The sequence below is a fragment of the Drosophila subobscura genome, chromosome O (genome assembly GCF_008121235.1).
Source record: "Drosophila subobscura isolate 14011-0131.10 chromosome O, UCBerk_Dsub_1.0, whole genome shotgun sequence".
Lineage (NCBI taxonomy): Eukaryota > Metazoa > Arthropoda > Insecta > Diptera > Drosophilidae > Drosophila > Drosophila subobscura.
The window spans coordinates 1,906,710-1,933,306 of record NC_048533.1 but is presented as its reverse complement, the minus strand read 5'-3'; the positions used below and the strand labels follow the sequence as shown (position 1 = coordinate 1,933,306).

Here is a 26,597-nt window from a genome sequence, read left to right as displayed (position 1 = left end):
ACACATTATATTCCGTCCAGTTCCAGTTCATTTATCTGTTTTTAGTCCATAAAGAGCGAAAATTCTTTCTCATCGGCCTTCTCATATTTGTTTTTTTTGGTGACACTGCGTTTAAAAAGAAAAATTTTTAATTTGTATTAAATAAGCAAGCGTTATTTTAGAGAAATATTAAAACTTAATATGTCTGAACTTCAGTCATCTTTACTGCTAAAGAAACAATTGGCTGGTGAGTTAAATAAAAATATTTGATAAATGTATATATATGTATCTACATACATATTAATATGAATATATATATATTGAGACAGAAATGTACATATATTTCTTATGTTCACAAAAATTTCCGTCTTGGTTTGTCTCCAAGGAATAGTCTTTGTATGTATTGTACATGTGTACATATATATAATTTTAGGGGACTGATTCCCTATTACGATGTCACATGTTCCAAAAAAGAAAAAGGGAACTGGCAAACGGGCGTGGGTTTAATTTAGAATTATCTAAGTTACATCTGAATAGTATACCTAAACTTTTTTTTAGTTTACTTAGTTAATAGTGCCTTCAAATTCGAACGATAAAGTACGGAGATTTATCGAGCCGGATACATGTGCATGTACATTGTTACATACATATACATACATATGTATGGACATGCATCCATCTGCAAATTTAATTTTCCATTTATGCGAAAAATGTCAGTTTTCCATGAGACAGACTTTTTGTTTTTTATGTTTGGAAGTCGCAAGGTACAAGGTTATATTGTACTTGTGGAAATATCAGTAACAGCAGGGTACTGTTCAGCATAGACATCCGAGCCTATTTACATACATACATACATACACATACATACATATGTATTTGCAAGCATACAAATATGTATGTATGTATGCAGCATTGTCCGTGTGTATGAACACATGGATCGGGAGACTTCGAAGTTAACGAACAATTTTAATGTTTTTATACGCGGTACTCGAAGAGTAAATAGGGTATATTGTATTTGTGCGCAAAGTGAATGTATGTCACGCACAGAAGGAAACGTTTCCGACCCCATAAAGTATATATTTTCTTGATCAGCATCAATAGTCGATTGAGCCCTGTCTGTCCGTCCGTCTGTCTGTCCGTCTTGTTTGTCGGCTGGTTCTCGAGACTATAAGAGCTAGAGCCACCAAATTTTGCCTCCAGACTGATCATGCTCACACTGAAACCAGTGTAACCCCCGCAAAAGGGCGAAAACCTCCCAAGAAAACTAAAAACGCCATTCCGTAGGGAATGCCCATATCTATCAGATCACCAAATTGGGATCCGATTGGATCATTATTATAGCCACAATGAAGAAATTAATTTGCAGTGGCTAAGCCCACCCTGTCCCGCAGCTTTTGTTGTTTTTTTTATTCACATTCTTTCATTCACACTCTGCTTCTGCAGTGTGCGGCCTCTGCCTCGTCTCTGCCTCTTCCGTGGCTCTGCGTGTTAGCGTGTGAAGTTATGTAGATGTAGATGACAAGTATACAGAATATGTAAAATGTCAAATATAAAATTCGAAAAAAAAAACAATATGGCACAGGCACACCGACTGAGTACCGGGTATAAAAGTTGTGCCGCGTAAGATTCGTCTCACATGTTCCTTCTCGTTATTTGTGATAATTTCTGGATAAATTTCGATTTTATAATTTGTCACGCCCTCTTCTTTAATCGGAATCAATGTGCGAGTTCACATGGGCAACTTGATCCAACCACTTTATGAAGTATTCCCTACGATAGTTCTGATAAACGCACATGATTAGTAATTTTGATGCGGAAATTAAGGCCATTGACCTAGTTCACATGGGCATATTCATTAATTTTCACTCATATAAATTAAAAGATGTTTGACATGATCGCAAAACTTCGGTTATAGCCTAGTGCTTAGATCTGCAAAAATGTATGCAGTTGTTTTTTATCGGCCGAGTGTGGCCAAAGGCCGAGTGTGCACTACATTCCGTATGGTTACATTCCTATGACGTCTGCATTGTTTTTTCATAATAGTTAAAATAAAATTCATAAAAGTTAATAAAAGTGAACATAAAATGGATGCAAGTTGGAAATTACTTCTAGTAGTCAGCTTGTTAGGTCTTGCTTGATCTTAGGACTTATAATGTTTAAGTTCTACTTGCAAGGTACACTATTTCGAACCGCTGCCAACTACCATCCAATACTTAAAATTCCTTCGGTTGCTAGTCGGCATTTTTTTATACCTGGTAATATTTATTCTTGAACAGCATAAATAGCCGAGTCGATTTAGCCATGTTTGTCAGTCCCTCCGTCCGTCTGTTCGTCTTGTTTGTCGGCTAGTTCTCAGAGGCTATGCTGTATGCTGCTGTATGCTCACACTGATGCAAGTGTATTCAAAAATTAGCCCCGCCCCCGCAAAGGTCGAAAATCTCCCACAGCCACAATTATAAGATAAAAGAAAACTAAAAGCTGAAAGAGCGTGTTGTCGTGAATAGATTGTAGATGACACATGTAGAAAAAATGTAAAATTTAAAATTCGGAAACACACTAAGGTACATAGGATAAACTGAGTACCGGGTATACAAGTTGTGAGGCGTAAGAAGCGTCTCACACGTCCCTTCTCGTTAGTTTTCTCTATTCGTCAAAATTGTGGATACAGCAGATTTTCGTCCTGGCTAATTTCTAAAATACAGTTTTATTAGTGTGTGTACCAGACAGACTTGGCACTTGATGCTGATCAAGAATATACATATATACTTTGTGAGGTCGGAATCGTCTCATTTTGTGCGTTACGCACATTTCTACAACCACAAATACAATATACCCTTATTCACTCTTCGAGCATACTGGCCTGAGCCCAAAACTAGAAAGGGTATGGTGTCTCCTGGAATTCCAACTGAGTTGGAATTATTTATATATATATTATAAATATTTAATTTACATATCTCTATTTTTTTCATTTCAGAACTGAACAAGAATCCAGTAGAAGGTTTCTCAGCTGGATTAATAGATGAGAATGATATATTCCGCTGGGAAGTCCTAATAATTGGTCCACCAGATACACTTTAGTATGTTTATATATTTAGATATTTTATGTAAATTTTAACAGTTCTTGCAATGATCACGCTGTTATTTTGTTATTGGCTAGATACTTGCACTACAATGACAAAGCTTTCCGATCGCATAAGTCCCTCAGATAAAGTACAATCACATATAAGTAAAAAAGAATTTTGTTTTTCAAATTGAAATTTTAATTTAGACATTGTACATATGTATATAGATCCAGATCTAAAGATTCATGTGGAGGCTTACGTATTCTTTGAGTTTCCACTACACCTTGCGGTAAATAGTTCAGCAGTACCCCCGAAAAATTTCGAAAAACGCAGCAAATTGGATTTATACGAATGTTTAGAACTGCCATTAGTGGCCGGAATCTGAATTGGTTGAATGCAGTGAATAAAAACCAACTGGATTTAAAATTAGTATAGTTCATCATTTTTCAAAAAACCTTTTTCTGAGGTGTCTGTTTCCTAAGAACCGAGAGCTCTGCATAGCTTCTCTGTGAATCAATCTGCAATTGTTTCTTTTAATGGGAAATTTATTTAAAATCAATATACAAACATATTTATGTAGGCGTTGAAGTTTGTCATAGTTGGAAATACAAAAAATATCTCGTTCTCTAAAGTCGAATTAATCCTAATTGATTTATTTTCCTGCAGTGAAGGAGGCTTTTTCAAAGCACATCTTTATTTCCCCAAAGAATATCCTTTGCGTCCACCTCGAATGAAGTTCGTCACAGAAATTTGGCACCCTAATATTGAAAAAAACGGAGACGTCTGCATTTCCATTTTACACGAACCTGGAGATGATAAGTGGGGCTACGAAAAAGCATCGGAGCGCTGGTTACCCGTGCATACAGTGGAAACTATCTTGATATCAGTGATATCAATGTTGGCTGATCCCAACGATGAGTCTCCAGCAAATGTAGATGCCGCCAAAGAATGGCGAGAATCTTATCCTGACTTTAAACGCAAAGTAGCTCGCTGTGTCCGAAAAAGTCAAGAGGAGTGCTCGTAGAAGATGGATTTGCACTATATTTGTATATTTATATTAAAAATTTGATACATTAAAAAGAATAACTGAATTAACAGACGAATATTTCATTTTTTTAAAGGATTTTGATGAAAAAAATGTTCTGAATTTTTAGTTTTATGTTATACTCGAAAAGGACAAATTAAAATATATTGTCCAAAACTGCATTTTCAATTTTGCATTAACACTCTTGAGTGTTAATATATGTGTACTATTATATTCTAGTATTTTAATAACTACTTAAGATGCTAATCTGATCAATGTTTTTGAGAACATAAAGCCAACGCTACGGTATAAGTATGACAAATATGAATGTACATACATACATATGTATAAGCAGTATGCATACATACATACAGTTGTGTTCAACGAAATAGTAGTGTCGCACCTAATCACTTTCACAACTATTTTTGAGACCCTTCCAGTCTTTCGAATTAAACAAGTGATACACTAAAACATTTGCATTCCATCTTCCTGATTTTCATAACTTTTGACGGATACCCTTGGGCTGTTCATTGAAATCGTAGTGCTGAGTGCAAGTGCAAAAATTAAAAAACACAAGATTATTTAAAAAAGTCACCATCTTAAGTAAGCTTAACCTATTTATTAAATATTTTGAAGAAAGAAATGTTTGGACGTAGCGGTATTTTTGTTTTTGTAGCGTTGAAAAAAAGATTGCTCGATCCAGTAGAGGAGGCCTAAGATTTTGATTGAAAACTAAAGTCAGGAGGCATAATCGGAATGAAAACTTAGTTGAATGTGCTTTTTTAAGCGAGAACCGTATCTTTTAGAGGTTGGTCAAAGATGGTCGAAGACAACGGCAAGGTCTTCAATATCCTTAAAAGTTTTGAAAACAATTTTGTATCGCTCTGTAAGTGTTATGGCAGTTCGTAGACTACTGATTACGAATTATTTAGTTGCAAGAAGTCCTAGAAAGGTAAGCGTTTGGTTCTGAGAGTATAGGGGTATACAGCTACAGTTTGCAAAAACGCATGTGGCTGAGCTGTGTCACCGTAAAAAACAAAACTTTTGATTGATGACCGTAAAGTTGTATTATATGGTAGGAAATACCAAAAAGAATATGTTTGGCGTTCACAGACATCAGATTAGTGACTAAATTGTTGTATTGGCAGTATTGGGCATGTTGTGTTGAGCCCTATGAGTTCTCCAGCCCATATGAAGTGGTACTTCATAGCCAGGCGTTGGAGTATTTCACAACATTTTTTGTTCCAGCTTTCTTTTTCATACATTGCATTAATATTCCAGTGTAATAATAACTCTTTAAAGGATCTTTCAACAGGATAATGGTCCAAAACACTCAAGAAAGCTTGCCAAGAATCGGGTTTCATTCGAAAATATCGGAGTTTTGCCATGTCCAACTCAGTCCTGGGATCTGAATATTATCGAAATCTTATGGGGAAATGCAAAATGCATTGTAATAAATGCGATACCGGCAACCAGAGCAAAGTGAGAGCAAGTGGTTAAAGAATTATTGGCTTAAATCCAATTGAAGCTTGGGCAGGACTTAATTGATTTATTCCAGGCGGGAGTAAGGAAGTAATTAAATCAAAATTGATAAAAAAAACTTAGCATTCAACCTCAAGAAACATTTAGAGCACGAAAATCATTGTAATTACTTACTTAAAATGGTATCACTTGTTTGTTTTGTGCGATTAAAAATGTCTTAAAAATAGTTTTGAAAGTGGTGAGGTGCGGCATGTATAATGCTATAATGCTAGATCGATTTGGCTTGTCATCCTGATCTTCTTTCTTTTGTGCATAAAAACCTTAAGGCCAGTTTTCTATTACTTTCTTAAATATATACTCGACAAAATCCAACTTTTTGTTCCGCTTCCAACCAAACCACTTTTTTCTAATAGACTGAGGGCTTTAAGTTTTTTTAAAGAAATATGGTTTTTCTTTCTATGGCAGAACTTTTTTTGGAATCATTTTTAAAGTCTGGTATTATTTGTAACGTTTTTTTTAGAGGTAGCAATTCCTTTTTTCACACAATTTAAGTATCTTACATCTGTTTGTAATGAGTTATTCTTTAAAACTAATGAATTCATTTATTGGGTACACTTTATGGTTTTAGCTTACCGTTTAAAAAATATTAAGCTTTAAAATGCAAAAATGTTGATTTTTGTTAGGTATTTTTTACGAAACTTAGACTTTGAGAACTCAGGAAAAGTCGAAACAAATTTAAATTCTGAGGTTCATTTTATATATAATTTCTACACTAGAATTACTGCCATAGAGAAAACGAATATTTCTTAAAAAAAAATTTTAAAACCTTCAGCCCATCAGAAAAAGTTAGTTTGATTCGAAGCGGAAAAAAAGTTGGATTTTGTCGAGTAGTGTTACATGCAAAATTACCAATTAAAAGTCAATCTACCGGAAAGGTAGGCAAATTAGCGATTTACGAAGAGGAAGGGAATGATTAGTGACCATAAACGGGTTTTGCAATCCGATCTACAAATTGGAAGGAACAAGTGAATAACGTTTATGCTGGATCTAACAGGAATAGCGAAGTTTATTCGGCCCACCCTTGATCAAGTTGTGCATAAAAAGCACACCAAGCATTTATATGTATGTATACATATATAGTTCAATAGTTCAATTTTTATAAGACACCAACATTACAGTGGTGTTTTAAATTAGATTTTTATACCAGGTACCAGGATCGTTTATATAGCCAGAATGAAGAAATTAGTTTGCAGTGCCTACATTCCAGTCCAGAATTTTTTTTTGCACATTCTCTCATTCCACACTGCTGGCGTGAGAAGTGATGTAGATGTAGATGTCGTAAAAAAACGCTAAGGTACAGACGTACTACTGAGTACCGGGTATAAAAGTTGTGACGCGTGCGAAAAGTCCTTATAATTTTTGTGTGTAAGTTTATTAATTAGGCGTCGTTTAAGTTATTGCTCATAAAAATCAATGGAGAGACGCGGGATCTCCTTGCGACCGTGTTCGGTCGGCCTCCTGGAGGAGTTCATTGATGCTCAACTCCGAAACGATGATCTGGAAGAGATCGTCGAGGTCCTCAGGTACATGTCTGTTTGTCCGTCTGTCGGTCCGTCCGTCTTGTTTGTTGGCTAGTTCTCAGAGACTATAAGAGCTAGAGCCACCAAATTTTGGCACCAGACTGCTGTATGCTCACACTGAAACCAGTGTATTTCAAAAATGAGCCCCGCCCCCTTCCGCCCCCGCAAAAGGGCGAAAACCTCCCAAATCTACAATTTTGAAGATAACAAAAAACGCCATTCCGTAGGGAATGACCATATCTATCAGATCACCAAATTGGGATCCGATTGGATCATTATTATAGCCACAATGGAGAAATTAATTTTTAGTGGCCAAACCCACCCCGTCCCGCAACATTCACACTCTGCTTCGCGCTGTTTATGGCCTCTCCCCCTGACACGTCTCTGCCTCTGCCTCTGCCGCGACTCTGCAGTGTGTGTCTATAGGGGAGGGTGGAGAGCTAAAGGAGCGTGTTGGCGTGAGCAGTGTTGTTGTAGATGACAGATGAAGAAAAAATGTAAAATTTGACAAATAACCGCTAAAGTCCAGATGTAGTACTGAGTGCCGGGTATAAAAGTTGTGTCGCGTAAGAAGCGTCTCACACGTCCCTTCTCGTTTTATCTTAGCAAAATGACGTGTTTAAACGAGTTAATTCTGAAAAGCCTACGAGGAGCAACGAAATCCAGCATTTGTGCGTTACACAAATTTGTGTATGAGAAAGAAGGAGACGGAGGTAACCGAAGCCGGTTGCGCGAATTTAGTGGATTTGAATACGACGAAAAAGACGCCAGTTTTTTAGCGAAGCGCGTATACATACAAGCGCAGCTGACGGACCGTGATCTTGTTTCAGTATGTGTGATATTGAACATAAATCCCAATGCAGAAAATATGATGCTACACATATGTACATACATATTTCGCAATCTGATGAAAGGCAAGCTGTTGACAAGCAACAACAACGACGACGAAAACGAAGAAGACGACGAAAACGACGACAATGATGATGAAGACGCAAACGAAGAAGGCGAAAGCAAAGATCAAGAGAACGACGCACGCAGTGTTTGCGAGATACGCTCCAGTGAGAGAGACAACTATGGCAACATGCACACAAGACGACATGAAATAGACGCCGAAGCAACGTACAAAGGGAAAACTACGATGAGCAGGTCGCACCCCGAAGGTGCTCTGACCAGATATATGTAGCTGTCGAAGAATGGCTAGCAGAGTTTGAAGAGCAGGCTGAGTTCATGCGTTGGGCTAATTTACAAAAACTTATTTTTGCAAAGAAGTCGTTGAAGGGCATTGCCAAATTATTTGTTTTAAGCGAAAAACATTTGAACTCATGGGAAACATTGAAGTTTGCGCTGTTGAATAAGTTTCAGTCGAAGTTAAATAGCAAACAGATTGGTGCGAAAATTATGTCTAATTTTAAGGATAAATTAAAAGATTATGAGAAAATGAAAAAGAGTGAGAAGACGGGAAGAGATAAGAAGATGTCGGTTGGACAAAATTATACCCAGATTGGCAAAAAGACGTCGTGAGAACTGCGGAGAAAAGGGTCATGTGTCTAGCAGTTGCTCGAACAAAGAGAAGGGAAGAAAGTGCTTCAATTGCAATCAGTTTGGGCACATTTCAAAGAATTGCAAGGAGAAAAGCGAGAAGGCAAACGAAGAAAAACCAAAACTAGCGTGTAGTTTTGAATAAAGCGGAATTAACATCCAAAGAAGTTTCGATTAAAAATAAGAAATGTATGGCACTATTTGACACTGGCAGTAAATTCAATATTTTGCGCGAAGACTTTTACGACGAACTATGTGTGCCAAAATTCCCCAGGAGTATTGCAAAGACATATTGGCGCAATATTTCGATCACTGACTAGAAAGGTATAGCACTACCATATGTTGAAGACGTAATTATCCCAGCCAAAGACGAGCTAGAAGCCTTAGCAAACCTGAAAGAAGTTCTCAAGACGTGCGAAGAATATGGGCTAGAGCAGAATTTTAAAAAGTGTCATTTTTTACAAACACGAATCCAGTTTTTTGGCCATATTATCGAGAACAAGAAGCTATATCCGACACCATTGAAGATTGAACCCGTTTCTAAGTTCAAGACGACGCAGACCCTGAAACAGCTTCAGAGTTTTTTGGGTCTTGCAGGATACTTTAGAAAGTTTATCTACAATTACGCGGTGATAGCCAAACCATCACCAAAAATCACCAGACGATGGGCACTTACATCCAGTGTATTACATAAGCAAGAAGACGACAGATGCACAGCGAAAATACACGAGCTATGAGTTGGAAATACTAGTTTCGAGTTTATCTTTTGGGTTTTCCATTTAAGATTATAACGGACTGCAACGCGTTCACCAAAACACTAGAGAAGCAGAATCTGTGTACAAGGGTGGCAAGATGGATAATGCTTTTGCAGGAGTACAACTACGAAGTCGAGCATCGCGCAGGATCCCGAATGCTCCACGTAGACGCTTTTTCACGATATACCATTATGCCCATAAGCGACGGAAGCATTTTAGCTGACATAGAACAGGCGCAAAAACAAGACGAACACTTGAAGACGATCATGAAGCTTATCAAGGACGACAGCCAACCATACGAAGACTACTTTATAAAGTCAGGAATCCTCTATAAATTAGTCAAAGATGTGGAACTGATGGTGATTCCAAAGGATATGCAGAAAACTATCATCGGCAAGGCTCACGATAGAGGACACTTTGCTATCAAGAAGACGAAAGAGTTAATCTGCAAGGAGTATTACATACCAAAGTACATCGATTGCTGCATACCTTGCATATTAGTAAATCGCAAGCGTGGTAAACAAGAAGGTCTTTTGCACCCCCTGCAAAAATATGACGTGCCGCTGCAGACCTATCACATCGACTTTTTGAGTCCACTGGAGTCAACCAGCAAGAGCTACAAACATATACTTGTTGTTATCGACGCTTTCACGAAGTTTTGCTGGCTATACTCTACAAAGTCTACTGCATCTAACGAGGTCATATTAAAGTTACGCAGCCAAAGCGTGACGTTTGACAACCCTGCTTGTATCATTTCAGATAGAGGTTCGGCGTTTACCGCACAAGATTTCCTACAGTACTGCGAAGACGAAACGATTAAACTGGTGATGACGACTACCGGACTGCCAAGGGTAAAGGGGCAGGTGGAAAGGCTCAACTCAGCGATCACCTCCGTGCTAGCCAAGCTCAGTGTAGACGATCCATCCAAATGGTTTAAGCACGTAGATCGAGTCCAGCGAGCAATAAACCCGACGTACACCAGAAGCATCGATACCATTCCTTTCGAGCTTCTGATGGGTATCAAGATGCGCACCAAAAATGACCAGCAGCTTCAGAGTTTGATCCAGAAGGAGTTTGAAGACGACCGCAATGAGCGACGGGCTAAAGCGAAAACTCAAATTCAGAATCTGCAAGCCGAGAGCAAGAAGACGTATAACTTGCGACGTAAACCAGCCAGATAATACGACGTTGGTGACCTAGTTGCCATAAAGAAGACTCAGTTCGGAAGCGGACTCAAACTTAAGCCAAAGTTTTTGGGTCCTTACCAGATCATTAAGGTGAAGCATGACAATGTTTACGACGTCAAACAAGTTGGCAATTCCGATGGTCCAAAGCACTCCTCTTCGTGTGCGGAGTACCTGAAGCCATGGTCCACGAGCAATGACGACGATAGCGACGATGCATTCGAGGCGAGTGCCTCAGGACGGCCGGATGTGGGCTGGGTTTTTCCAATTGCGATCCCTAGACAAAACACCAAAACGAGCAAGGGCGAATTCGCGTTACTGCGAATTCCAAACACGAGAGCAAACGCAAAGAGAAAAGGAAGGAGAGCGAGATGAGAGCGAGAGCGGAGAACCGATCGGCGAGAGAGCGCTGAGAGGAGTTTCTATCCAGCCTCCGACGTAAAAGGTTGTGTGCGAGACCAGACGACGAACGACGCAGAAATCTAATTCTTGTACCGTTATACCATACTTAATCACTTATTAAACTTTAGCTGTATTACAGTGTACTTGACACAATTTTTGACTCGTGTGTCCCACTCTCGTTTCCGATTAGATCTGGGAAGCCTCACTTGGTTCACTAAAGAGTTATCCGTTTTAACGAATCTAAAATCAAGAAATAGTCTTGATTAAAAATAATCTGAAGAAGTTGGTTCTCCTTCTTCTCTTTCTAGTTATTTAATAGCTCGGTCAAATTTCACTGTTCCTAATGCTCAATGCTGTAGGAACTACCTATTTCGAAGCAGGATACGCTTTTCATAGAACCCTAAACAGTTTTACAGCTTTAAAACAGTAAGCGTAGAAAGGTTGCTCACCCTCTCTATCATTTCTGAATACGTCGGCAAACAATGATCAAGCAATTGCCGATCTTTTTGCACAATTTTTTCAAACAAATTATTTCCAGGTCAATATCCATACAGTTTACCAAGCTCCAACCGCATTTTTTGCACTTTGTTAAATGAAAGCTCATTGCTTCATGATCTTTGATAATTTAAGCCAGTATTTTCACCGGGCCCTGATGTAGTTCCCTGTATACTCAGGTGCTGTGCCGAGTCTCTGTGCGGACCCTTGCTTAAACTATTCATCTTTTATAATTCCTCTCCATGAGAAAGGTAGCAAGTCTGACCCAAAAGACCATAGTTAATCAAATCAATGAAAGTTATCTGCTATTCCTAAAATGTTTGAGAAATTGTAACCTCCGCACTTGCAACATCTCTGCAAATCACTTATATCTCCAGCTCAGCACGGATTTATAAGGCGACAATCAACAACCACTAATCTTTTAGAATTCGCCTCCTTTGTCATTAAAGGCTTCCAAGGTAAATTGCAGGCTAACCTTCGTTACGCTGACTTCAGTAAGGCATTCGGTTCTGTAAACCATTCACTTCTTGCACAAAAGCTCGACCTTCTAGGTTATCCGCCAAATCTTTTGAGATGGATTTCAAGCTACCTGTGTTCTAGGTCTTAAAGAGTCCTCTTCAAAATCTCCTTATCTTTACCTGTTATGGTTACTTCTGGAGTACCACAGGGTATCATCTAGGCCCCCTACTTTTCACACTCTTTATTAATGACCTGCCTTCTGAATTAACAATCTCTCGAGTACTTATGTATGCTGATGATGTTAAGCTCTGTGTCCAGTATAAGGACATTTCATTTCACAATGAGATCTCAATACCTTTCAGTCATGGTATTGTGCAAATATATGTTACACCTTAATGCCTCGAAATTCAAAGTAATGATATTTTTTCGCTCCAGCGCCTTACTGGCTCGTTACACCGTCTGCGGTAGTTCTCTAGCGAGAATTACATTGGTTGATGATCTTGGTGTTAAACTAGACCCCATGTTAAAGTTTTTGAACACATTTCTACCTTGGTAAATAAAGCCATGGGCGTGCTTGGGTTTATAAAGAGGTGGTCAAAGGAATTTGATGACACCTATATAACGAGAGACTCTCTATATCTCGCTTGCTCGTCCGATTTTAGAATACGACCCATGTGTATGGTGCCCTCAGTACTACATACATTAGGACCGTAATGAATCAGTGCAGAAAAACATTTTACTTTTTGCCCTGCGTGGCCTCAACTGGGATGCAACTGAGAGACTGCCATCCTACCGTATTAGATTACTTCTAATAGGCCTTCCATCCTTAGTTACTTATAGAAAAATTAGGCAAATTTGTTAAATACACTGGTTTCAGTGTGAGCATACAGCAGTCTGCAGGCAAAATTTGGTGGCTCTAGCTCTTACAGTCTCTGAGAACTAGCCGACAAACAAGACGGACAGACAGACATGGCTCTATGAACTCGGATATTGATGCTGATCAAGAATATATACTTTATGGGGTCGGAAATGTCTCCTTCTGTGTGTTACATATGTACATCCACTTTGTTGTTTTGGTTCCTTGAGCCAAAATCGTATCGGGTAGAGTTATAAATAACCAAGGTTATCAAAAGCTTTGTCCACAAAATCGAACCTCCCTTTATATTTTTCTGCCAAGTCGTCTTGTTGGTGTCTCGAAAAGAACGTGCAGGATTGAGTTTAATTTTGTAATAGTCTTTACAACTTTGAATATCTCTTTGATCGTGGGTTTTGTAAATCGTAAAAAATCGTCGATTGTAGCTCTGCAAATTTCTGCAACCGATGTACAATATATTGAAGTCATTGGTCTCACAATAGTCTCATTGAAGTATAAAACGGGTACTAACGAGTTTAGGTTTTGTATTCTTAATTCAATGCATTTTTATCAGTATGGACCCACCAGTAAATATAATATATTAATCAACCAATAGTTCAAAAAATCGGATATCGGTTAAAAACAAAATGACAGAGTATATTCCGATTTATATAAATTGTGTTAAGTTTTAGGCAGACAAACGAACATTTTATTAAATCATTTGTATGAGAATAAACCAATGGGAGTCAATCCAATTAAGTATAACTAACAAGTGAAATATGCTTTAAAAATATTGATCTCTTTTTATACAAGTTTTAAATTTATAAATCTATTCATCTATGAGTATGTGCTAATTGAAATCACAATATCTCTTGGAAGAATCCATAATTATGCTAGTGATATATTTATGTAACTGTAGCCAATTATAATTTAGCTTAACGTATTCGTTGTCTAAGTGTGTATTTAAATGTAAAATGGTCCCAAAAAGTTTTTTTCCAGTTTTTCTATCTCATTTTATCTGTATTTGCTATTTCATTAAAACTTAATAAGTGCATCTTTTCTGATCTTACAACTTCTAGAAAGCTGTAATTGTAAGATTTTTTATATTTGGATGTATAATACCAGACATATTTCAAAATGAATAACTTCAACAATCTTATCAAGGAATAAATGAAATAATTAAATATAAACCAACTGTCCAAAATATAAACTATATATTATACAGAAATAAACTAACTGTAATGAAATTAAATTTGTTTTCATAATTCCCTTTATAAATAACTTAAGACAAAACAAAAAACCCATGGCCTATTTCAGCTAAAACATTTTCAATAAAAGCTATTTATGTACATGTGTGTGAACATATGTACATGCATTAAGTAAATTCTACTGCAACTGTGTTGCTATTTGGATGCTATGCTCGTTAATGACAAAAAATAAAGTGAAATATTTTGAACTTTAATAAATCTAAGTATCTTCATTAATTTTACTAGTAGAATGTTCTGTTAAAGATGGAAGTAAGGATTCCGTGGATGGTTGCCTGTGGAAAAATGATTCATTTAAATATTACATGTAACATTTTTCCATGCTCAGGAGGACGTACTTATACCTGTCTACTGACATATGGTAGGAGCCCGGAGCTGAGTTTGATCGTCCTGCGCGTACAAATCTTTCTAGTCGAGAGCCGCCTGGTTGAAGTGCCTTGCCAGATACCCCTTTTATAAATGGATTTCCAAATGAATGTTTTTTTAACATTGTTTTTATTAATATAAGAGTGTCCAACTTTGGAATGCTGCGGACAACGGAGTTTATATCTTCTTCATCAACTTGTACAAGACAACAGTTTTCTTCTTCAGTGGGCAATGGGTAAGAGCCATTTTTGGTAACCCAATCGTTTATCTAAAAATGTAAAAAAAACAACTTATTTTCATGATACTACAGAACCATATTTTTACAACCTTTAATTCTGGCACTGTTATTCTTTGAATAGCATCTTTTTCTAGCATTAGTAAAATGCAGCTTTTCAAATTTTCACTAACTGTTAATTTTTTTGGGAACACTAAGGGGTCTTGTTGAATTCTTTCATAGAGCAAGGGAATGGAATCTGCTAAGAAAGGCACATTGCCAAAAACTAAGGCATACAGTGTTGCACCCAATGCCCAGACATCTGATGCTCGTCCACAGTACACGTTCTGTAAAAGTAAAGCAAAAACAAATACATAAATATTCTAAAACTTGTGATACAACCGATAGTGCATACCTGGCCTAAGATGAGCGTCTCGGGAGCTCTGAAAGCTGGGGTTCCAGCAGTAGATCCATTGCTCATTACAGCATCCTGCCCAAGAAATTCATTGCAGACACCAAGATCTGCTATTTTGATGTGTCCACACTCCGTTAACAACAAATTTCCAGGCTTTATGTCCGCGTGGATTATTTTTTGATAGTGTACTGCATAATAAAAACGAGAAGGGACGTGAGAAGGGGGACTTACACTTTTAATGGTGTATTAGCTTTTATTTTAGCTTTTATAAGCTCTGAAATCTAGACGCTAATCAAATCGGAAGAAACATATATAACATATGGACAGACATATGTAGACTTGGCTCTTGATGATATATGAATATACTTTATGGTGTCGGAAACGTTTCCTTCTCTGCGTTACATATGTAATTCCACCTCGAGCGCAAATCGAATTCATTCTTATATAATTTTACGAAAGCAATCTAAAATTGTTTTCTTGTAATCGGTTTATCGAATTGTGCTGATTGATGTAAAAAGGTCAACCTAAAAACTGATAAGCTGCATTTTTCAAACTCGTTTAACCCAATGAAAACATTTCTAAGAGAAAAACTTACAATATTCCAATCCGAGTAGTGTTTCTCGAAAAATACTCCATACGCGCTCTTCTGCCAATGGATTGTCTGTTGGAATTCTAAGAACTTCGCCTTGTTTTACCAATTCGAAAACCATATATAAGGAGTCCTCGATCGGGTCATCTAATACTTCCACTAACTTGACGACGTTGGGATGATCAAGCTTCTTTAAAACAGCGATTTCTCTGTACACACGATCCAGCGGAGAAGTTGCTTTCTTAGGACCTCGGCGCATTAGACCAGCTTGTCGCAAAAGTCGCTTCTTTGAAAGAATTTTCATCGCATAATGGGTTGAGTCTTCTTCAGAATAGGCCAATTTTACGAGTCCATAAGAGCCCTACAATAAGAAATAAAATGAGAAGGGACGTGTGAGACGCTTCTTACGCGTCACAACTTTTATACCCGGCACTCAGTACTACATCTGCACCTTAGCGGTGTTTTGTCAAATTTTACATTTTTTCTTCATCTGTCATCTACAATCTACATCAACAACACTGCTCACGCCAACACGCTCCTTTAGCTCGCCACCCTCCCCTAGAGTCACACACTGCAGAGTCTGCAGAGACGCGGCAGAGACGCAGCAGAGGCAGAGACGTGTCAAAGGCAGAAGCAGAGTGTGAATGAGAGAATGTGCAAAAAACAAATATAAGCTGCGGGACGGGGTGGGGTTAGCCACTGGAAATTAATTTCTTCATTGTGGCTATAATAATGATCCAATTGGATCCCAATTTAGTGATCTGATAGATGCGTTTTTAGTTTTTTTTATCTTCAAAACGGGCGGAAGGGGGCGGGGCTCATTTTTGAAAAACACTTGTAACAGTGTGAGCATGCAGAAGTATGGATGCTCTTATAGTATCTGAGTACTAGGCGCTCATCAGGACGGACAGACGGACGGACAGACAGACATGGCTCAATCGACTCGGCTATTGATGCTGATCAAGAATATATGTATATACTTTATGGGGTCGGCAACGTTTCCTTCTGTGCGTTACATACATTAACTTTGTACACAAATACAATATACCCCATTTACTCTTCGAGTACCGGTTATAAAAATGGGCTGCACACACCCTCGAAGATTGATCGATCCCATGTATGATAGCTAAACATTTACGAGGGATATATTATAGCCGATCTTGCTTAATGCTAAGATTAGGGGGGCCACTAATTTGAATTGTTGACTTTTGACCTACTGAACGGGTATACTAGTTGATCAGTACAACTAAATTAATGGCAAGTAATAAAAGTTTGGTTACCTGCCCAATTTGGTCCATTAGTTTGTATTGGTTTAATTGAAGAAAGCTTCCAGATTTTTCTATTGATATTCTCCGTGATTCGCGTAGAGGAGGTCGACGTCGATTGGATCGAGGACTGCCAAAAGGACTCCCATACGGGCTATATGGAACATTCGGATAGATGGGTCGAGTTTCAATTGATTGAAGATTTAAAGAAATATTGGGCTGCTGTGCTGAAGACATAACCACACATGTAGACTTATCAAGTTCTTCGCCATTCAAATCTAATGAATGGTCGATACTCTTTGTTAGTTCAGATACAGGGTCTGAATCTTGTGCTGTTCTGATTTGATTATCATTGGAATAGTTCTCACTAATGTTTGGTAAGAGGCGAGATTGTGTTATTTGGAAGCTCGTTGGCTCATTGTATAAATCCAACGACTGTGATTTCAGAAACATTGGTCGTGAATATACGCATTTTAGTTGTGGATATTCTGATTTAGGCATGTTTTGGAGACAATCAATATTGCTTTGACGAAGATCACAGCAATCTTTTGATTGAACTACATCATGCAATCTCTTGCTACCTTCTAAGTACTTGCCTATCTGCGGGTTACTATTAGTTACAGAATTATTTTCAGTTGGAAAACTTTTTATTATTTTATCATCTAAAATATTTCGAGTTTTTGGCTTAGCACCACTTGGGTCCTGACATTTTCTCTCACTCATGGAATACCGCTCCCTTGGTTCCTCAGATTCAAGGCTAATATCTTGTAATTTTTTGTGCGGTGTTTGCTCCTTTCCCATTTTTTCGAGTCTTGTGTATTCACAACCATTCTGTGCTTTATCCACAATAATGTATTCCGCATCCTCGCATATGGGCTGAGGTTCACGTCCACTTTCATTACTTGCCGCCCCGGCAAAAGCAAGAACATGTTCATTCTTTTTTACATTCCCAGCTGCTTTTTTTGATTGTTGTACAGAGTCCATATTTTTAATAAATCTTCAGATGCTGATAGTCGGTTTAGTATTTATCCAGAACATCATTATTTAAGTCTTCGAATGTTCTTCGTATTTACTATACTGATTTCATTTCAATTTGGTTGAAGCTGAGCTGGAAAGATTGTTGAGATTAAGAACATAACATTACTAGCAAAAGTTTTATGAAAACTATGGTTTTATTAAAACACATTGTAAACACAAAGTACCGAGGTACCTTTTCAGGCAGATACATATATGTAGTACTCTATATAGTAGATAGTAATGACTTGATTTGTATAATTTTTTTAATTATTCTTTTATTTGGCCAATACAAAGTTCTCAGGTGCTTTCAACTGGCTGTTGATGCCGATCAACAGATAAATAACTAATACACATACTTAAACACAGAATACAATATAATAATAAAAAAATTACAAAGTATTTAAGCAGTTTAGCTTTGCATTGTATTTTTATTTTCATCAATAGTTTCAATCACAAAACTTAAAACTTGAATTCAGCTCTTCGAACAAAGATAAATGCATTTACATTCTAATTTTATTCACGAAATGTATGAATTAAGATGTGTAGCATACAAAAAACAATACAGAACACAAATATTTTTAGTTGGAAGGTGGAAATCGCTGGAGAATGCGTTTACATCTTTTAATTTATTTGTGCTATTTATAAATTTTGTTGTTGATATGAGAACCAGTCTTTTTCGAGTATTCCAACCATAAAATACCACTTACTCAAATGGCACTAAATATCGAAGCAGCGCGTTCACAATTAGAGAACGAAATTTATATAATAAATGGAAATTTTTCACATGTGCAACGACTTAGACACTTTGCAAAAGTAGATTAAATTCTGTTTTGAGTTGATGCCTTGATTTGCATTAACTTAATATACCCTGGCTCTCTACAAAAAAATGGTATACAAAAGTGTATATACATATTTATATGGCATCTGCGATTTTTCAATCAGCACTCTTTTACTTTACTTCTGTTTGCGAAGGTTTAGTGTTTCTCGCGCATTGTCTTGACTTAATAGATTTGTATTCGATTTGGTACAATGACTTTGTTTTTTTTCAATGGCGATCGTCTATAGCTTTTTTTTGTGGCTCGTTAATTGTCAGAACGTTAATATTATCCGACACCTGTCAGAAAATAGCCATATGCCCCAGTCTCGTACCATTCGAGGAGAGCAGATACCATTGGAATTTTATGAAGCTATCCAAAGTTCGGATAATAGTAAGATCGAGCTGCAGAATCGATTGCATCACTTTTTGGAAAATCTACAAAAGAATCTTACGACATCTACGGTATTTAGAGACTTTCAAACATCTGCATCTAGATCGGAGAACTATGTCACCAAGATGACTGGATTGTCAACATTTTTCCTTGATGCTTCCAATTCTGCTGGTATATTTGCCCAAGAAAGCGAAAAGTTCTATGATCTAATAAAGAACTCAAGCTATGCATTGTTGTTGAAATTACGGCAAGTCCCCGCAGCACAGCCCACACAGGTAAAGGTTCTGCTAACAAACTATTTTTCGGAGATGGAGTTCTTTCATATTATGTTTTCCGAAATTGTGGACGAAGCACTAGAATATACTGTGGGAACACTGCGTGCTGTTCAACGAATATTCCTCCATTTCGCCGATGTTCAGAGTTTCATACTACAGGACTGGAAATTGAAGCTTGACTTTGAGTGCTGCAAAATGTACATGGACTTCTTACAATATCATTCTGCGCAGGTATTTAAATGCGCAGCTGGCCATGAACTGAACGTCGCCTATGACGTGTACGCTGTGACAAAGACAAATGCAAAATATATAATGAGGCAGCTGGAGTTCCGAATTCAACGACTTTTCAACTGTTTTATCTTCAAAAGTTATGAAATACGATGCCAATTTCTCCAAAATGCCGAGAGGGATTTTGAAAGTCTCTTCAGTAAGCTCGAAGAACTAGAAATGTATTTGGATATAAAAACTAAACAAGGTCGCGCTTCAAATTTGAGATTTCACCGACAAAGGCAAATCCGTTATGACGATGCCACTACAAAATCGACGGAGCCTCTCAGTGACTGCCTACCGAACGACTTTCCCTACAATCAAATAAAATCAGAATTAAGATCCTGCTTTATTTTATTTGATGGAAAATGAAAATGAGTATTTGGCATTTAAAATGTAAAATCTGCAATAATGCTTTAACTTTGTCGATCCAAAATTCTTCGTTTCTTTGTAAGTACATAGTTACTCAATCTGAATGACATCTTTATTTATCAAGATGTCGGAGATTTTCGATAAAATGTTTGCATAAAATGTAATTTGACTTTATTTTAGTACGCACTTTTGAATAAATATTGGTCCTCTATAAATGTTGATGTTGTAACTTTTATTAGTAAGTTCTGTAGATGTTAACAAATAACAAAAATGTAGCTAATAGCTTCGGCTGAGAGTTTGGCTCACTTCGCATTGAATGGAGTTTCAAGTGAGTGGGTAAACCGTTCTCACTCATGTTAGCACGCACACCATTTTTCCACCCTGAAGTTCTGGCAAATTTTCGACCACAACGTCTCCGGCTTGGCCGAAGAAGGCATCAACGGACTGAAACCGACGCCTAAGATATAAGCTAAATAAGCTACAATCCGTATATTTCCCTCTGTCTCTCTTAATTCGGGTATTCTTGCACATTTCGTCTTCTTATAGGTACGGTCGTTTACCCCGTACCCTCGGTTAGGGTATCCTTCGCCTCTAAAATGCTACTCTGCTTCGTCAGTGCATCGGCCAGCGTTATAGTCTTTGACGCGACACAGTGGGGGCTCTGCCAAAAAGAATTGCCATACGTAAAAAGAAATTGTAAGAGTGCTTTGGATACAATGAATGAATTTCCAGATCTTTTCAAATCCAATTTCTTTGTAATTTTAGGAGAGTTTAGGAAATATGAGTATTGAAAGTTTAATAAAATTCTATTAAAATGGAACTCCTATTTACCTCGTTAATTTTGATAACAAGCAGAACTCACTGATCTAAGTATTGTGAGTCCTATTTTATTTTAAAGACACAGCTTTCGTGCTGATAACGAAACAAATATCTAATTTGCCGGTCTGTACGGCCATGTACAACCTACAAACATATGTATGTACATACATATGTATGTTTCTATGCATAAATGTGAGCTTGTGATCTTTACTGAACTTTCAAATATTTTATTAAAAAATATAAAGGATAGCCGAGATTGGACTATTTCTTTTTAGATAGATTAATATATAAGGATGGCATTATGGAAGAACTTTTCTTAAGAATCTTCTTTCTGATGAGATAATGGTAATAGTAGTAATGCGAAATGAGAGTATACAACTTGGGGAAAACAAATTAAAAACTGAGACGCTTCTTACGCGTCACAACTTTTATACCCGGTACTCAGTACTCAATCCCAATCGGATAAGAGAAAACTAAAAATGCCATTCCGTACGGAATGACCATATCTATCAGGACACCAAATTGAGATTAGATTAAATCATTATTATAGTCAGAATGAATAAATTAATTTACAGTGACTTACCCCACCCCGTCGAGCTGCTTTTTTTTGCATATTCTCTCATTCCACACTCTGCTTCGTCAAATGTAAAATTCGACAAAAAAATTCGATGTAAAAAAAACGAGAAGGGACGCGTGAGACGCTTCTTACGCGTCACAACTTTTATACCCGGCACTCAGTACTACATCTGCACTTCAGCGGCTATTTGTCAAATTTGTTCTTCATCTGTCATCTACATCAACAACACCACTCACGCCAACACGCTCCTTTAGCTCGCCACCCTCCCCTAGAGACACGCACTGCAGAGTCATGGCAGAGTCGCGGCAGAGACACGGCAGAGGCAGAGACGTGTCAGGGGCAGAGGCCATAAACTGCGCGAAACAGAGTGTGAATGAGAGAATATGTAAAAAACAAATATAAGCTGCGGGACGGGGTGGGTTTTGCCACTGCAAATTAATTTCTTCATTGTGGCTATAATAATGATCCAATTGGATCCCAATTTAGTGATCTGATTGATGCGTTTTTAGTTTTCTTTTATCTTCAAAACTGTAGATTTGGGAGGTGGCGGAAAGGGGCGGGGCTCATTTTTTTTTTTACACTTGTAACAGTGTGAGCATGCAGAAGTATGGATGCAAAATTTTGTGGCTCGAGCTCTTATAGTATCTGAGTACTAGGCGCTCATCAGGACGGACATACTACGGACGGACAGACAGACATGGCTCAATCGACTCGGCTATTGATGCTGATCAAGAATATGTATACTTTATGGGGTCAGAAACGTTGCCTTCTGTGCGTTACATACAACCGTTATTCCCCACAAATACAATATGCACTATTTACTCTTCGAGTACCGGGTATAAAAACAATAAGTATAAAAGTTGTGACGCGTAAGAAGCGTCTCACACGTTCCTACTTTTTTTTAGGGAGTTCGGAAGAGCAACTGCGTAACATCGTTGTTTCTACATCCATAAGTATTTTTTGCCAAGTCAACAACGGAAAAGTAATTAAATCCACAAAAATTGATTTTAGTTCGCATGCAAGCAAGCACTATACTTTTGATTACGATGAGTACTTAAAACCATAATATTATTTAGTTTTTTATTTACATATATATTTTTTTAATACTAAGCAGAACTTTCAGTGGTGTCCACAACAGGGAACATAATTAAATTTATGTTTCGTCCAACAAAGGATTCATTTTATTCTCAGCCAAAGGAATAAGAAAATCTAAAGTACTACTTTGTGCCTCACATCCTTAAAAGGTCATTTCAAAGAGATTGCAGTATTCTTATCAAGTAATCCACTGACCTTAAATATGCCATGTATACATGTTTGTATATATGTATGTATGTATATACATATGTAATATATATAATTATAATACAGATACATACAATCAGTTCATCAGAACAGCTCTGTATTGATAGCTATTTATAAACATTGTGCCTCAAAGTATTCATAATGTTCTTATCATTAAATCGTAACTAAGCTGCATTTACAGACTATTCAGTTGTTTATATTGATCTAGTGCAATGGGATCCATATTAAAAGCTGCGCTAATTTTGAAAATATTTATTTTCTTATTCGTTGTATTACTGACTATTGTTCAGTCAGCGGAAGAAAAATCGTTTCTCAGTAAAACAGGCGTTTCTCAGAATAATGACACTGATGCAGTCTTCGAGATAATGAGGGTTTTGTCTGAATTGAAAGCGGCTGTACAAAGGTTAACTCTATGTATAAGCCTTGGCAAAAATCCAAGTGGGGTTGAGCTGGACGTTCTTATTGTCGATGTATTGAAATCACTTGGAGATATCGTAATGGAGATTGGCAACGTGGGTACAGTCATTGTGGAGCAAGTATTTCCAACATTTGGCCTTGAGCAACTGAGAGAGGCTCAGAAACCATTTGACTATTTGACCGAAGAAATTGGAAGAACGGTCCACGGAATAAACGAAAGCCTTATGAACCAATCCGAAGACTTAGAGCAATGGACCGCTAATATTAGAGATAACTTAAGGTACTTTAACCAAACTCAAATACTCAGTACTACCTGCCAGATTGTGGACAATGTGATACAAATCAGTACGATTGAGTTGCACAGCTGTTGCAATATCACTATGAAACCCATCCTTTCTCTTTGTCAAAGCTTTCGCGCTCTTTTGGGAAGCATATTTGGTAAAATGGCTGACGTGCTTCATGGGATGCAAATTTGCATTGAAGATAAACAATCATATCTGGAGTATATGAAACCATGCTTTCAATTGGCTTACGGCGAGGTAATAGAACTAATTGAAACCACAACGCACCTGAGGCGAAAATTTAAAAGGCTGTTACAGCTAAAAATCTTATATTCCAAATGCTGCCTCTCTTTGGCCTTTGTAGTACCTGATGAGATAAGTTATAATTATACTATATATGAATCTTGATTAAAAATTAAAGAGCTCTATTTAAATAAAATAAACGGAACAATTTATCAAAACCTAGTGTGTTTTTCCATCATAGGAAATGCTTTACAACTTGCAACTTGATTTGTATGCACCATAAATGTTTCTAAACTTCAATCTTTATATAATGATCAACAAGGCGAACACAAGCCTTTTGCAAGTGGAAGAAAGCTCAAAATAAAATGGCGTTTTATTATACCCGGTACTTGAAGAGTAAATACCAATACTAGGAAGACATCCTACTAGAATCTTAAAGTTATCAACGATGCTCAACAGGAATTCTTTAAACCCTTATCTATGTCCATAAAAAAATAAGAATTCACCCAAGTCTAAAGAGCACCGCTTGGTTTTTCATCGAAGAGACACAAGACGATAGTTAGTGGGCTATAGTAACGGCCAATCCATCTGCAAGATACGGCGAGGAAGAGATGGAGAAACTCTCAGAAACCTTAATGCAACATTTATACTCGGAGGTCTGTTTCCATGAAACTAATCCTCCGGATCAAACTAAATACAATAGCATACATATGTATGTATTTACCGTCTTGTAGTCTATCTTAAGGTTGTATAATATTCGGCGCGACGAAATTGTATTCATTGTGCCACATCAACATAATTATGCTTGCATCTAAAACTAATTCATATACTTATTTTCACAAAGAAATGCTCAAACGATTACACAATAAGAATATAATGTATCACGTTCACTAGCCTATCGTTTAATGACCTTTAAAAGGCTATCGAATTACAGCTTATGGAAAAGTTAAACTTTTATTTGAAAACCATGCTTCAAAGAGAATCCTAAAAATAATATAAACCTTGGCACGCTGTTTAAAGCTTTTGTGTCACAACATTTAATCAAAAGGTCAAATGCTTCCCCCTAGCCAGCTTAAATCGATTAATGAACTCATATATGAATGTATATTTTTAAAGGATATGTCAAAACAATTTAAATTTACAACACAAAACAATTGACTTGGTGGAATAAAATCTTCAAATAGGAAAAATCTCGTATGATAGCCAAGCTTTTGTTATCTGTGAGCAAAGTCTTTATAGCTATGATTCTGAACACAACTGTAAGTGTGTAATAATATAATATAAGAGGGTTACTTACTAGATGTAATTTGTCAATGGTTTCGTTTGGCAGTACAGCCTTAACTTAAACGTAAGCTTATATTTATATTGACATCATTATCATTATATTATATTGAGTACATTTTCACACAGGTAAACAGGTAAACACTGAAGTTTGTAAATATGTACTCTGCTTTAAAGTTGTGGCCGAGACGAAATAAATCAATTCAAGCTTTAAAGTTTGTATACATTCGTACGTACGTACACATTTTGTGTATACATATGCACACTTTAATAACAACTCGCCAGAAATTAATAAACAGAAAAGCAAATATGTAGGTATGCTTATAAATATGTATTGTACTGCACACATGCATAGCTGAGTTCAGAAGTAGTGATAACCCCGATTGTCTAAGCTGCTGCCTTTCACAAAACTTCTCACAAAACCGCAACAAAAGATTTTTGTATGTTCGGACATGACTGTGAGCACGTTCACTAACATATGGGCATGTACATATGTATATATGTATGTATGTTCACATTTTCACTAAACCGTATAAATAAAGTACACGAAAAAAGGATAAATTGTAATATTTATGCATTTGTATACAATACGAATAGAATACCGGAGCCTAGAGTCCTGCTTTTTTTTATAGATTTGTTGTTTATTTGTTTGAAATTGTTTTTAATTTTGTTTGTTCAACGTAAATCCAATGTTTTTGATGAAAACTAACCCCCTTGGTCTTGCCTACACCTCAAAACCCAGCGCAAATAATACGTCTGAATTACTCGTGGTAGTTAAGCTTTATACCAAAATGAAATGAAAGCTGTTACTGGTAGCTTTCAAAGCTTTTATCGTCACTGTGTACAATGGGCGCCTTAAATAAAATCCTGGTTACAATAGTTGAATATTCCTTTGAATCTGAGTACAGGGTCTTGGTTTTGTATAACTATTTCCTTTAACAACAATGGCTTCCTAGTATTTTCTTCACTCAGACAAACGAGTTCCTTGGTATACATAAGCTGAGTCAAGCTTAATTAAGCCTTATTCTTTATCCAAAGGTGTAATGTAACCTGCCATTCGTGACCAGACATTTCCCTCCCACTCAGAATTTCCATGGCTACGTTATACACTGCTCGTAAGCACATCACTCGATTTTAATACCCGGTACTCGAGGAGTAAATAGGGTATGTTGTATTTGTGCACAAAGTGGATGTATTTAACGCACAGGAGGAGACGTTTCCAACCCCATAAAGTATATATGTACATATATTCTTGATCAGCATCAAAAGCCGAATCAATAGAGCCATGTCCGTCTGTCCGTCTTGTTTGTCGGCTAGTTCTCAGAGACTATAAGAGCTAGATCCACCGAATTTTGCCACCAGACTGCTCACACTGAAACCAGGGTATTTCAAAAATTAGCCACGCCCCCTTTCCCCTACACATAGGGCGAAAATCTCCCACAGCCACAATTTTGACGATAAAAGAAAATAAAAACCAGAAGGGACATGTGAGACGCTTCTTACGCGTACCAGCTTTTATACCCGGTACTCAGTACAACATCTGAACCTTAGCGGCTTTTATCAAATTTTATTAATTTATTTGTAAGATTATAATTTCGATTGTTTCAACT

The 26,597-nt window shown here is 37.1% G+C and overlaps 3 protein-coding genes across 8 annotated transcripts; 2 read left to right on the top strand and 1 right to left on the bottom strand.

Moving 5' to 3' along the window:
• Positions 1 to 4,144, top strand: LOC117897948 (ubiquitin-conjugating enzyme E2 G1). Its single transcript, XM_034807048.1, has 3 exons — positions 1 to 226; positions 2,954 to 3,056; positions 3,708 to 4,144. Exons 1-3 carry the CDS (start codon positions 181 to 183, stop codon positions 4,063 to 4,065), a joined length of 507 nt encoding a protein of 168 aa, XP_034662939.1. The 5' UTR covers positions 1 to 180; the 3' UTR covers positions 4,066 to 4,144.
• Positions 4,145 to 13,837: 9,693 nt separating this feature from the next.
• On the bottom strand, positions 13,838 to 25,838 carry LOC117899638 (calcium/calmodulin-dependent protein kinase kinase 1). Of its 6 annotated transcripts, none has more exons than XM_034809800.1 (8): positions 25,004 to 25,838; positions 16,944 to 18,036; positions 15,670 to 16,024; positions 15,075 to 15,262; positions 14,773 to 15,006; positions 14,598 to 14,713; positions 14,422 to 14,529; positions 13,838 to 14,358 (listed from the first exon to the last, which is right to left on the bottom strand). In XM_034809800.1, exons 2-8 carry the CDS (start codon positions 17,910 to 17,912, stop codon positions 14,304 to 14,306), a joined length of 2,025 nt encoding a protein of 674 aa, XP_034665691.1. In that variant the 5' UTR covers positions 17,913 to 18,036; positions 25,004 to 25,838; the 3' UTR covers positions 13,838 to 14,303. The 6 variants fall into 6 exon arrangements, with proteins under 6 accessions (XP_034665691.1, XP_034665692.1, XP_034665693.1 ...); XM_034809801.1 differs by having other exon boundaries at positions 13,838 to 14,354; positions 14,424 to 14,529; XM_034809802.1 differs by having other exon boundaries at positions 13,838 to 14,354; positions 14,418 to 14,529; positions 25,004 to 25,830.
• LOC117899639 lies at positions 18,710 to 20,258 on the top strand. Its single transcript, XM_034809803.1, has one exon. The coding sequence runs from the start codon at positions 18,994 to 18,996 to the stop codon at positions 20,065 to 20,067; it is 1,074 nt and encodes a 357-aa protein (XP_034665694.1). The 5' UTR covers positions 18,710 to 18,993; the 3' UTR covers positions 20,068 to 20,258.
• Positions 25,839 to 26,597: the final 759 nt, after the last annotated feature.

Coding starts and splice junctions, on each gene's coding strand:
- LOC117897948 (XM_034807048.1), top strand. CDS start 181: ATGTCTGAACTTCAGTCATCTTTACTGCTAAAGAAACAATTGGCTG. Junction 227..2,953: donor GCTAAAGAAACAATTGGCTG/GTGAGTTAAATA, acceptor TTTTCATTTCAG/AACTGAACAAGAATCCAGTA. Junction 3,057..3,707: donor GGTCCACCAGATACACTTTA/GTATGTTTATAT, acceptor ATTTTCCTGCAG/TGAAGGAGGCTTTTTCAAAG.
- LOC117899638 (XM_034809797.1), bottom strand. CDS start 17,912: ATGGACTCTGTACAACAATCAAAAAAAGCAGCTGGGAATGTAAAAAAG. Junction 16,025..16,943: donor TAATGGACCAAATTGGGCAG/GTAACCAAACTT, acceptor TTCTTATTGTAG/GGCTCTTATGGACTCGTAAA. Junction 14,714..14,772: donor TAACAGTGCCAGAATTAAAG/GTTGTAAAAATA, acceptor TTACATTTTTAG/ATAAACGATTGGGTTACCAA.
- LOC117899639 (XM_034809803.1), top strand. CDS start 18,994: ATGGCGATCGTCTATAGCTTTTTTTTGTGGCTCGTTAATTGTCAGAAC.